The 12,724-nt window shown below is 43.9% G+C and overlaps 1 protein-coding gene across 1 annotated transcript; it reads right to left on the reverse strand.

Annotated features, from left to right (window-relative positions):
* Positions 1-1,497: 1,497 nt before the first annotated feature.
* Positions 1,498-4,037, reverse strand: LOC145005676 (uncharacterized). The gene has a single exon (XM_078964794.1). The coding sequence runs from the start codon at positions 3,810-3,812 to the stop codon at positions 1,644-1,646; it is 2,169 nt and encodes a 722-aa protein (XP_078820920.1). The 5' UTR covers positions 3,813-4,037; the 3' UTR covers positions 1,498-1,643.
* Positions 4,038-12,724: the final 8,687 nt, after the last annotated feature.

The following is a 12,724-nucleotide window of genomic DNA, read 5'->3' on the forward strand; positions in this document are numbered from 1 at the left end:
TAACATATAATCAAGTTCACCAACAAAAAGTAAACAATTTTAAAACAAACATACAAAAGTATTACCGTAACAACAAAAATCATAGTTTAAACTTTAAAATCAATCAAACTAATAAACTTCATAAACTCATAATCTAATCTTCTATTGGTCTCTTCCCCATATCATTGTCATTCATATGTAACATATTTAAATCTTGTGCAATCTCTACATAAACACAAATGAAAATGTTATTAGTATTTAATGAAAAATAATAATTGTATAAAAAAAGAATAAAGATTGTACTTTTTTTTTACCCAAAGCTATATCATCATCGTTTAAGATGTCATCAATGTTGTCAACTATCGGATTTGTAGATTTTATCACCCAATCTTGGGTGCATAACAAAGCTTCAACTATCAATATCAATAAACTAGTCTGATACTCACTTACAACTCTACCACATGTGCTAAACGCGAACTCGAAATTATAGTACAAAATAATACTAAAAAGCTGAAATATTTCAGCTTTGATAAGTTTACTTTAAAGGATTGTAACTCAGTGAATATAATACAAAAATAAACAAAATTATAGTCTAAATTCATCTACAAATTATAAACTAAATGTTGGAAAAAACCAGAGGTCAATCGATTTAAAACGAATGAGTTATGAGTATTTAAAAAACGTCACAGATTACAAAATCTTGCTGAAAAGTTGAATTTTTTCAGCTTTGATAGTTCTACTTTGAAAGATTGTAACTCAGTGAATATAATAGCAAAATAAACAAAATTATAGTGTAAACTCATCTACAAACTGTAAACCAAATGTTGGAAAAAATCTCTGGTCAATCCGACTTAAAACGAATGAGTTATGGGTGTTTAAAAAACGTCACAGATTACAAAATGTTGCTGAAAAGCTGAATTTTTTCAGCTTTAACAACTCTACTTTGAAGAATTGTAATGCGGTGAATATAATATCAAAATAAACAAAATTATAGTCTAAATTCATCTACAAACTGTAAACTAAATATTGGAAAAAACCGCAGGTTAATCCGACTTAAAACGAATGAGTTATAGGTGTTTAAAAAACGTCACAAAAATCTTAATCATGTCCAACCGGTTCTAAACCCGCTAAAACCGGACCGAACCGGGAAAAAAACCGGACCGGACCGGAGAGAAATCTTATAACCGACAACCGGTCAGGGGGTCCAAAAAAACGGCCCGGTCCGGTCCGGTTCACCGGTCCAAATTCTCACCCCTAGTCATTTGCATATGGTTTAGAGGATAATTTGCATGTTTGGTCCCTAAAATATAACACCCCGAATTAACAAAATATTGTAATTCAATAATATTTGAATATAAGGATCCTTCACAATAACGTTCATCACAAGCAAAACTTCCAAGAATATTTCAAAGAACCATCAACAACGATGTTCTTGATCTATTAACGGGTATTAGTTCTAGAATTTATGCACCATACAACCACGAAATAAAGACCAAAATTACATTATGAATATCTAACTTTTTAAATGAATCTATAATCCCATGTGTAAATATTGCAAACATGTATTCTTTACAAACAACATTTGTAAATTTTTTTCTCACTAACATAGTATCAGTCAAATACATATCAAACACAGTACAAAACCATCTATTCATCTGACATTATCATTCACCAAAACCTTCAGAAAGTATGTTACTAATTTCATCTTGTGTGTCACCTTTCACCAATATTTCACTAACACCCGAATTAATCAACAACCGATGGGTCCCACCATCCGGCACCCAACCTTTCTCCAACATCACATCCAATAACCAACGCCCTTCATCTTTATACCCTTCTTTCCAAAGACCATTTATCAATACCCCATAAATTTCAGGATTCACCACTTCATACTCACAAACCAACTTATTAATCATCTCCAAAACCATATGCAAATGACAATTTCGCCCCAAAAACAAAACCGAATCCTCTAATATTTCCATATTAGGCCACAACCCTTCTTCCACCATTTTATCAAGAAAGAAACCACATTCGGTCACTTGATTATGCTCAATTGTGCTCTTTATGAGCTCGTTATAACCTTCTGAATCTAGACAACAACCCTCTATCACCATTCTTGCAAAAACAATCAAAAGATAGTTTTTTTTTGGGATTTTGGAGAGACTTTTCATGATGATATTGTAATCCGAGTTAGAACAAGACATACCGGAATAATAAGCAAGTGGAATCATGTCGATTGCTTTGTTTAATTTCCCAATTTGACATATTCTCATGATCAGAATACTGAAAGAAGATGGATTTAACGTGCATTTGTTAAATGACATGTAGTGAAACACATCTATGGCCTCTAAAATCTTGTTATTTTTGCAGAGGTTTTCGATTAGAGTCGCGTAAGAAGAAGAGTCTATGACCCAATGTTCTTCACGAACATGGTGAAATAAGTTGAGGGCGTGATCGATTTCTTTTGGGTTACATTTTGCGATAATGAGAGTGGAGTAAGTGAGGGAATCAGGGGTAGAACCGGAAACTATCATTCTACTGAGAGCTTTATAAAGGGTATTACTTGTTTGATTCTTGGTAAGATGCCTTATGAAAATGTTCCATGAAAGAGTGTTGGTTATGTTCTTCTTCATCATTTCTTGAAATAAACCAATCGCTTCAAGAAAATTACCAGATTCACATTCACAGTAACATTTAAGAAGAACATTATACGGATTTGCTTCTGTAACTTGATTATCTTCAAGAAATGTTTTCGCCTCGCTAAACTTGTTCAATGTACAAAACCCATTAACCAAATCAAGAAACACACAATCAGATGGATTCAAATCAAGATTTATCATCTCCTGGAGAAGATTTAAGGCATCATCCATGGATAAGTTCTTGGAGAAATAATGTATCAATGTCTCATAAATGGATACATCTGAGAGAATCTTGGAAGTTTTCATCTTTTCAAACAATCTCAGACCGATTTTGTGTTGATTGTTTTTAAACAATAAGGGTATGATGTGGGAAAAGAACTTCGATTCAAGATCACACACATTATTCAGAACTTCATTTAAAACAAGAAGAGCTTCATCCATGAGGTTTTTGCCAATAAGACTACTTACCATGATCTCATAAGTTCGGCTATTTGGGCAGCATCCCTTCTTCTGCATTCGATTATATTGATCTAGAGCTGCATCAACCCGATCTGCATCAAATAAAGCTTCCAAGAGGTGATTCAAGGTTTCGATGGATGGAAGAATGTTTGTTTTCACCATCTCTTTATATACAAATAGAATAGACTTAAGCCCTTTCTTCTCTTCCACAAGAGCACCTAATAAGCGATTAATTAAAGAAATTGAGGGCTTATAGCTGAATGAATTGAGTACAGAAAGAACCCGTAAAGCTTCATCGAGCCTATGATAGGTAATGAAGTTATCAAGTAGTCGTAAGAGAGCTTGTTCTGATTCCGGAAATCGAGCTTTCATCATTTCATTACAAAACCCCTCCATTTCATCGACTCTAGAAGCCATTCCCAACCTCATAATTATGTGATAATACGTATCAGAGGTGTTTTGAAACCGGTTCTGTAGGGAGGCCCATTTGAACAATCGCAAAGAAGAATTCAAATCGTTTGTGGAAGACAGTATATGAATTAAGGTTTCGGGATGAAGCTTACTCTTCAAGGATTGGATTTTGGCTTCATATTCGGCGGAATTCGGTGGGTTTTGATCAGTCCGAGGGTTTGTTTGGATGTAATTGGCACCAGATACTGACGAAAGATATGCATTTAAGTGAGCCCCTAACGAAATTCTGCCAGGAAGTTTCAAATATGGGAGCTTGGCAATCATGGAAGGCACTCATGAGCACTTGCAACTGGTGTAGACCATTAAATCACTTACAGGTATCAATGTGTTCTCGAAATGTTAAGGATTGATGGCGGACAAGGGAAGTGACGAGTAGAGTAGCGACAGAACCCTAACTCAGTCGATTGCTCACCTTTTTCTTGAATTAGAAAACCATTTTCTTAAAAGAACGTTATTTTGAGATCAATACATCTCGAGTGTATCTCCCAATCCTTCAAACTAAAGCTCAAATACTAAATTGTATGGTTCCAAAAAAATTTCATTTTTCAGTTAATAAAACATTATCCTAAAACATCAACATAATTCTCAAAAAAGATCAAGTGTATCAAAACATCACAAATTATCTGAGTTATCATGAAAATGTAGAACTATATCGTGTATGCACTGCAATTACCCCGAGCTCTTTCCGTTTGCATCAGAAGTATCTGAAATATCAACTGAAAACCGTAAGCACGAAGTTTAGTTAATTTCTCCCAAAAACCATATTCCACACGTATAATGGGCGATGAGTATAACAAGCCCCGCCTTAACTCATAAAATGGGTCCCGCCCACAGAGTATAGTAGGCCCCGCCCTAACTCGCATAACAAGCCCCGCCCACCGAGTATAACGGGCCCTACCCTAATTCGCATAACGGGCCTCGCCCAACATACATACATACAATTATAACAAGTAATAGCATACAAAATATCCATCGGGTCCCACCCACTAAGCATACTGACACATACACATGCGAAAGTCACATAAACATCTAGCATCTTATCATAATAAACCATGGGTCGGCATTTGTGCCTTCGACTCGCTAAACACAGTTAGGAAGACTCACTACAGAATCTGAATAATAGCTAATGAGGTCCCAACTCTGAATCTTAGCTCTACCTGATGCCTAACCATCAAAAGACAAATTCTTAAATATAATCCAAAATACCCTTTGGGTCAAACTAAGTCAAACGGTCAAAAAGGTCAAGAAAAGTCAGCTCAACTGACCACCATGTCGTGGTACCCTTGTTACCACGTCATGGTGTGGAATACGACAAAATAGACGCGACCTGTCCCGCCACCACGTCGTGGTAACAGGGTTTTCAGCAGCTTAATGCATTCAGCCACTTTCTTCGGTTCCAAAGGGTCTTTGGTTCGAAAAAAGGGTGTAACACCGAAAATTTCAAACAATTTTTTTTAATTTTTATAAAACATAATTCCATCAATATTCATAAAAACAACCATTTTAATTGTCCAACAAAACAATACAAAATCCCAAGATCATAATGTCAAGCTCCAAACGTGTGTGTGTACGGATCAAGCCGGCGCCTTCCCGCGGTCGTCACTAGTACCTGAAACAAATAACATCAACACTGTAAGCACAAGGCTTAGTGAGTTCCCCAAAATACCACATATAACACATATTAGCCACTCTAGGCTATAACTCTGTGGGTCCGTGCACCCAAACTCTGTGAACCCTCAGGTTCTAGCTCTGATAAACATGCACCACACAAATCACATAGAAATCATGCAGTACAACACATAACATACATAGCATACAAATACTCTATCACATAACTCTGGTTACCTACTCAAGGTAAAGTATAGTAAGAAGACTCACCTCGCGTGTCTCGGTAAATCGTAAACCTGAAATCGCTAATCACTCGATCTGCCGAGCTGTAGTCCCCCCTATAGCACAATACATCTCTAATTAACACTTTCCCAACTAGGGTTGACCACACTATAACAAGTCAATCTAGGTCAACACTGGTCAACGGTCAACGGTCAACTTTGACCGGACTCGGCGAGTGCGCTATAGCGACTCGGCGAGTCTGAGCGTATGCACCAATTTCCCTGGAACCCTCCCCTGACACGTCGAGCATTCCCTCAACTCGACGAGTTCCACCTGACACGAGTTGTGGGGCCACCACGACTCAACTCGCCGAGTCTCAAGAACAACTCGGCGAGTCCAGTTTGACTCAGTCCACCTGTCCATTCTGACTCCCCCCTTGACTCACTGAGTCCACCCTTCCCAACTCGGCGAGGCCACTCACTGTGTGGTCGGGCAACATTCATGCTACTCGCCGAGTCTGTTCTTCGGACTCGACGAGTCCGTGCCATGCACTGACTCAATCTTGCTCTAAAGGTCAGATCCAGTCCATTAATCCATAGATCCAGTCCCTCCAAGCTCATTTAGCACGTAAAGTTACAATCTTGATGCACATACAACCTTTATATGACCATATATGATGTTTTTGACTCAAATACTACAACACAAGGTCAAAGACTCCATTGTCACCCATAAAGCTTGATGAGTGAGGCTCTCTGGACCTCTATGGATCCAGATCCATGGCCTCAACTCAAAGAGGGAATCAATGGGCATCAAATCATCCCATAAATGACCACCATAAGCCCTAAATTGCATCATGCTTCACTAAACAGAAAATGGTCCGAGATAATACCTCTAAAGTGATGATCTAAGCTCCAAATCCACGAAATAGCAACCTCCTTTGCTTCCTCTTGCCTAGGGTCTCCTTCTTCTTGCTAAATAACACACACAAGATCAAGAATTGCTCCTTTCTCTTCACAAGTTGCTCAAGAACACAAGGGTCACTCACTGAGGGTTGGGTGAGCACAAATGACGGCCATAAGGCCCTTTAAATAGGCCTCAAACCCGGAGATTTAGGGTTTCATTACACAACGCAGACTCGCCGAGTCCATATCCTGGACTCGCCGAGTCCAGGCGCGCACCAATGTTCAATTCCGCGTCCCTACTCGGCGAGTCTGAGCTCCAACTCGCCGAGTCCCTCTCACAATATAACAAAATTAGATTTACAAGATACCTGGTAAAATCCGGATGTTACAACTCTCCCCCACTAGAACTAGACTTCGCCCTCGAAGTCTCGCTCTAAAACAGCTCCGGATGCTGCTCCCGCATCATACCCTCCGGCTCCCAGGTCATTTCTGATCCCTTCCGATGTTGACACTGAACCAATACCAGAGGTACCTCCTTGTTCCTCAAAATCTTGATCTTCCGATCCCTAATAGCCACTGGGCTCTCAGCATAATTCAGGCTTGCATCTACCTGAATATCCTCTAATGGAACCACTGCCGACTCATCGGTTATACATTTCCTCAACTACGATACATGAAAAGTGTTGTGAATCTGCCCCAACTCTGCTGGTAAATCCAGCTGATAGGCTACCTGGCCTACCCTGGCAATCACACGAAACGGACCTATAAACCGGGGCCCCAATTTGCCCCTCTTCCTGAACCGGATCACTCCTTTCCAAGGAGAAACCTTTAGGAGAACAAAGTCGCCGACCTGAAATTCCAGCTCGGACCGGCGTCTATCCACGTAACTCTTTTGTCGGCTCTGAGCGGTCAATAACCTCCGTCTGACCAGCTGTATCTGATCTGTCGTCTGATTCACGATCTCTGTACTACCCATTACCCTTTGCCCAACCTCTCCCCAACATATGGGAGTCCGACACCTCCTACCATACAACAGCTCAAAGGGCGGCATACCGATGCTCGAATGATGGCTGTTATTGTAGGAAAACTCCGCCAAAGGCAAATACGTGTCCCAACTACCCCCAAAGTCCAATACACATGCTCGAAGCATGTCCTCGAGTGTCTGGATCGTCCGCTCACTCTGACCGTCGGTCTGGGGGTGGTATGCGGTACTAAAATGCAGCTTAGTACCCAACTCCTCATGAAATTTCTTCCAGAAACGGGAAGTGAAACGCACATCGCGGTCTGAAACAATCGAGATCGACACCCCATGCCGAGATACAACCTCCCTCACGTAAATCTCCGCCAACTTCTCCGCCGAAGAACTCTCACTGATGGCAAGAAAGTGAGTGCTCTTTGTCAACCTATCCACAATCACCCAAATTGCATCGACTCCTCTGGCAGTCCTCGGCAATTTGGTGATGAAATCCATAGTGATCTGTTCCCACTTCCACTCGGGAACCTCCAATGGCTGCAACTTGCCATGCGGTCTCTGGTGTTCGGCCTTTACCCTTCGACAGGTCAAACACCTCTCGACAAACCATGCGACATCCCTCTTCATACAAGGCCACCAATACTCCTTCCTTAAGTCCAAATACATCTTTGTAGCCCCGGGATGGATCGAAAATTTCGATCTATGAGCCTCCTCCATCAATGTAGTACGCGTACCGCCCACAAACGGTACCCAGATCCGGCCCTGATAAGTCATAAGGCCTCGACTATCCGATATAAACTCAGAAACCAACCCAACGACCCGCTCTCTCTTCTGCATCTCCGGACGCACAGCCTCGGCCTGAGCCCCACGAATGGCGTCCAGAACTGGAGCTATCACGGTCAATCTCAAACATACATCTCGCAGTGGAGTACTCTCCGCCCTGCGACTCAATGCGTCGGCTACCACATTAGCCTTGCCCGGGTGGTACAAGATCTCGCAATCATAATCCTTGACCACATCTAACCATCTTCTCTGCCGCATATTTAGGTTAGGCTGATCCATCAAGTACTTCAAGCTCTTATGGTCCGTGTAAATCGTACAACGAACCCCATACAAGTAGTGCCGCCAAATCTTGAGAGCGAACACCACTGCCCCCAACTCCAAATCATGTGTGGGGTACCTCGTCTCGTGAGGCTTCAACTGCCTCGATGCATATGCTATCACATGTCCCTTCTGCATCAGTACTGCTCCCAGTCCTAAAATCGATGCATCACAGAATACCACAAAACCTTCCATCCCTTCCGGAAGAGCTAATACCGGAGCTTCACACAACCTCTGGCGAAGCGTCTCAAAGGAGGTCTGCTGCTCGGGACCCCATGAAAATGTAACACCCTTCCGAGTCAATCTGGTGAGTGGAACCGCAATCTTGGAGAAATCCTTAATAAACCTCCGATAATACCCTGCCAACCCAAGGAAACTCCGGATCTCAGAAGGTGACCTTGGCACCTCCCACCTCATCACTGCGTCAACCTTGGCCGGATCGACCAATATCCCCTTCTGGTTAACGAGATGTCCCAGAAACTGGACCTCCCGCAACCAGAAATCGCACTTGGAAAACTTTGCGTAAAGTTTCTCCGATCTCAAAACTCCAAGAACCTCCCTCAAATGCTCCTCGTGCTGCTCTCTAGATCTCGAATATACCAGAATATCATCAATGAACACAATCACCGACCGATCCAACATCGGCCGACATACCCTGTCATGAGGTCCATGAACACAGCCGGGGCATTGGTGAGCCCAAAAGGCATCACCACAAACTCATAATGCCCATAACGCGTCCTGAATGCTGTCTTCTGGACGTCCTCATCCCGCACTCTCACCTGATGATAGCCCGACCTCAAATCAATCTTGGAGAACCAAGATGCTCCCTGTAACTGATCGAATAAATCGTCGATCCTCGGCAACGGGTAACGGTTCTTGACCGTCAGCTTATTCAATTCCCGGTAATCAATACACATGCGATGCGAGCCATCTTTCTTCTTCACAAACAGGATGGGTGCTCCCCACGGTGAGCTACTCGGCCGAATAAACCCCTTCCCCAGCAACTCCTGAAGTTGCGAGGATAACTCTTGCATCTCTGGAGGCGCAAGGCGATACGGCACCTTAGCGATAGGTGCGGTTCCCGAAACCAAATCGATACCAAACTCCACTTGCCTCACGGGAGGCACACCTGGTAACTCTTCGGGAAAGACATCTGGAAACTCACGCACCACCGGAACTTCATCCACTGAACTCGGTCTCTCGGAGATCACTCGCGTATCCATCACATACGCCACAAAACCCTTACAGCCCTGCTGTAAACACTGCCTCGCCCTAGCAGCCGAACAAAAGGCTGATCCAGAACGTGTACCCTCACCGTAAACCGAAAGAACTCCCCCACTAGGATCTTGTATAGTCACCAGCTGACGCTCGCAATCGATAACCGCACCGAATCGGCTTAACCAGTCCATGCCCACTATAACACAGACATCACCCATCGCAATAGGAATCAGGTCGATCGGGAACTCAACCCCGAAAATCTCCAATACACATCCCCGGAGGACCTCTGTAGCACAAATCACTCTGTCGGCGGCTATGGAAACCCGCAGGGGCCGACTCAGTGCCCCACGACTAACACTGATACGCTGACTAAATGCCAAAGATACAAAAGATCGACTCGCACCCGAGTCAAATAACACTAAAGCAGGTACAGAATTCACAAGGAAGGTACCTATGCATAGCATAATATAATCATAATATCTCAACACCATAAATAAATAATGAAAAGGAAACGTACCAGCCACAACGTCGGGTGCAGTGCGGACCTCTTCCGCAGTCAGCTGGAAGGCTCTTCCCCGAGCCCTCGGTGCCTCGGCCTTCACGGGCCGACTCTCTGTAGCAGTAGCTCTGATGGCGGCGGGAGCAGACCCCTGAGATGCTCCGCGCAGCAGCGGACACTCTGCCTTCCGGTGTCCGGTCTGGTTGCAGTGGAAGCACACTGCAAATCCCTTGGGGCAGTCCTTGGCCATATGCCCCTCCTTGCCACATTTGTAGCAAGACCCCGCTCGACAGACTCCATCGTGACCCTTGCCGCACTTCCCACAAGTGCGGCCCTTCTGGCTCACGGGTCTGGGATCAGCGGGCTTGGCCCGCTTGGCTGCCGGCTGGGACTGTGCCGGCCGCCGATCCCTCCCCAGAGACTCCGCCTCCTCCCTGGCCTGAGTCTCAAGCTCAATCTCCCTCTTCCGAGCATTTGCCTGAAGCTCGGCAAATGTCCGATACGAGGAGTTTGCAGCGAACTCCCGAATATCCCGTCTCAGAATGCTCAGGTAACGGCTCATACGTGCCTGCTCGGTGGACACGTGCTCAGGGCAGAACATCGCCCTCTAATGAAACATCCTCGTAATCGCTGTAACTGACTCGGTACCCTGCTTGAGGGTCAGAAACTCCTGTGCCAGACGCTCCCTCTCCACCTGAGGAATGTACTCATCTCGGAACATGGTAGTGAACCTCTCCCAGGTCACTGCCGAAAGCTCAGTCGGTGTGAAGTGCGCAGTCACAAACTTCCACCAGTCCTTCGCTCCCAAGCGAAGCTGGTTCAGCGTGAACCGAACCTTCAAATGCTCAGGGGACGAGCAAGTGAAGAAGCATCCCTCCATATCAGATATCCACCTCATAGCTGCCACCGGATCCTGCGTACCATCAAACTTTGGTGGCTTGGTGTTGCTGAACTCCCTAAACAATGACGCATCACCTCCCTGGGGCCTTGCCGCAGCAATCGCTGCGGTAGCCGCTGCAACTGCAGCCTTAGAAAGAGCGGCATAGCGCTCGTCAAATGTCTCAATCAAAGCGGTCTTAATAGACCCGAACATCTCTGGTATCTCAGCTCTGATGACCGCAGCCACCTCCTCATGAATGATCTGTCGAATCTCCTCATCACTAGCTCCGGCATCCTCTGGCATATGACGCATCCTCACCATGATCAACCTCTGAAATACAACATGCGATAATTAGAATTCACTCGAACACTCTTACATTCGACAATCCACCCCTCCTTGATTCTTGGCATCCCAAGATTCTTATTTGGATTGTGTACCGCACCGGTGCTTTTAGTAGTACGGGCCCAATACTACTGTCCGCACCGTCTCAGTACACACCCCAAATCTTCCTCTTCGGATCCCAATCCCCAAGTACTCTATTATACTTAAATCACTCTGTAACAGGTCTCACACAAAGCCCTAGCTGCTACCTAATTACTCTCAGCATCTCATAGCAGCTCACCCTTCCCTAGGCTAAGGCATCACAAAACAGGCCACTCTAGTCCTATCAGCAATACCTAGCCTACTCTAGCATGCAAACACATCACATTAATAATAATTATCACGTAATATAAAGGTATTTTGGGAATTCACCGTTCGGGCGCTGGCTGATCGTATACACGTTTCTTCCTGGAAAATCTTTTACTCTTAGAAAATTTTTGGTTTTATTTTGAAAATATCTCTTTAATTCCTCAGTTTGAGTTCAAATACCCCCGAAGGTGTACCCGAATCCCTCAAACCAAGGCTTTGATACCAATTTGTAACACCGAAAATTTCAAACAAATTTTTTTAATTTTTATAAAACATAATTCCATCAATATTCATAAAAACAACCATTTTAATTGTCCAACAAAACAATACAAAATCCCAAGATCATAATGTCAAGCTCCAAACGTGTGTGTGTACGGATCAAGCCGGCGCCTTCCCGCGGTCGTCACTAGTACTTGAAACAAATAACATCAACACTGTAAGCACAAGGCTTAGTGAGTTCCCCAAAATACCACATATAACACATATTAGCCACTCTAGGCTATAACTCTGTGGGTCCGTGCACCCAAACTCTGTGAACCCTCAGGTTCTAGCTCTGATAAACATGCACCACATAAATCACATAGAAATCATGCAGTACAACACATAACATACATAGCATACAAATACTCTATCACATAACTCTGGTTACCTACTCAAGGTAAAGTATAGTGAGAAGACTCACCTCGCGTGTCTCGGTAAATCGTAAACCTGAAATCGCTAATCACTCGATCTGCCGAGCTGTAGTCCCCCCTATAGCACAATACATCTCTAATTAACACTTTCCCAACTAGGGTTGACCACACTATAACAAGTCAATCTAGGTCAACGCTGGTCAACGGTCAACTTTGACCGGACTCGGCGAGTGCGCTATAGCGACTCGGCGAGTCTGAGCGTATGCACCAATTTCCCTGGAACCCTCCCCTGACACGTCGAGCATTCCCTCAACTCAACGAGTTCCACCTGGCACGAGTTGTGGGGCCACCACGACTCAACTCGCCGAGTCTCAAGAACAACTCGGCGAGTCCAGTTTGACTCAGTCCACCTGTCCATTCTGACTCCCCCCCTTGACTCACTGAGTCCACC

Source organism: Lactuca saligna, chromosome 7 (genome assembly GCF_052625555.1).
Source record: "Lactuca saligna cultivar CGN05327 chromosome 7, ASM5262555v1, whole genome shotgun sequence".
In the NCBI taxonomy this organism is placed as follows: Eukaryota; Viridiplantae; Streptophyta; class Magnoliopsida; order Asterales; family Asteraceae; genus Lactuca; species Lactuca saligna.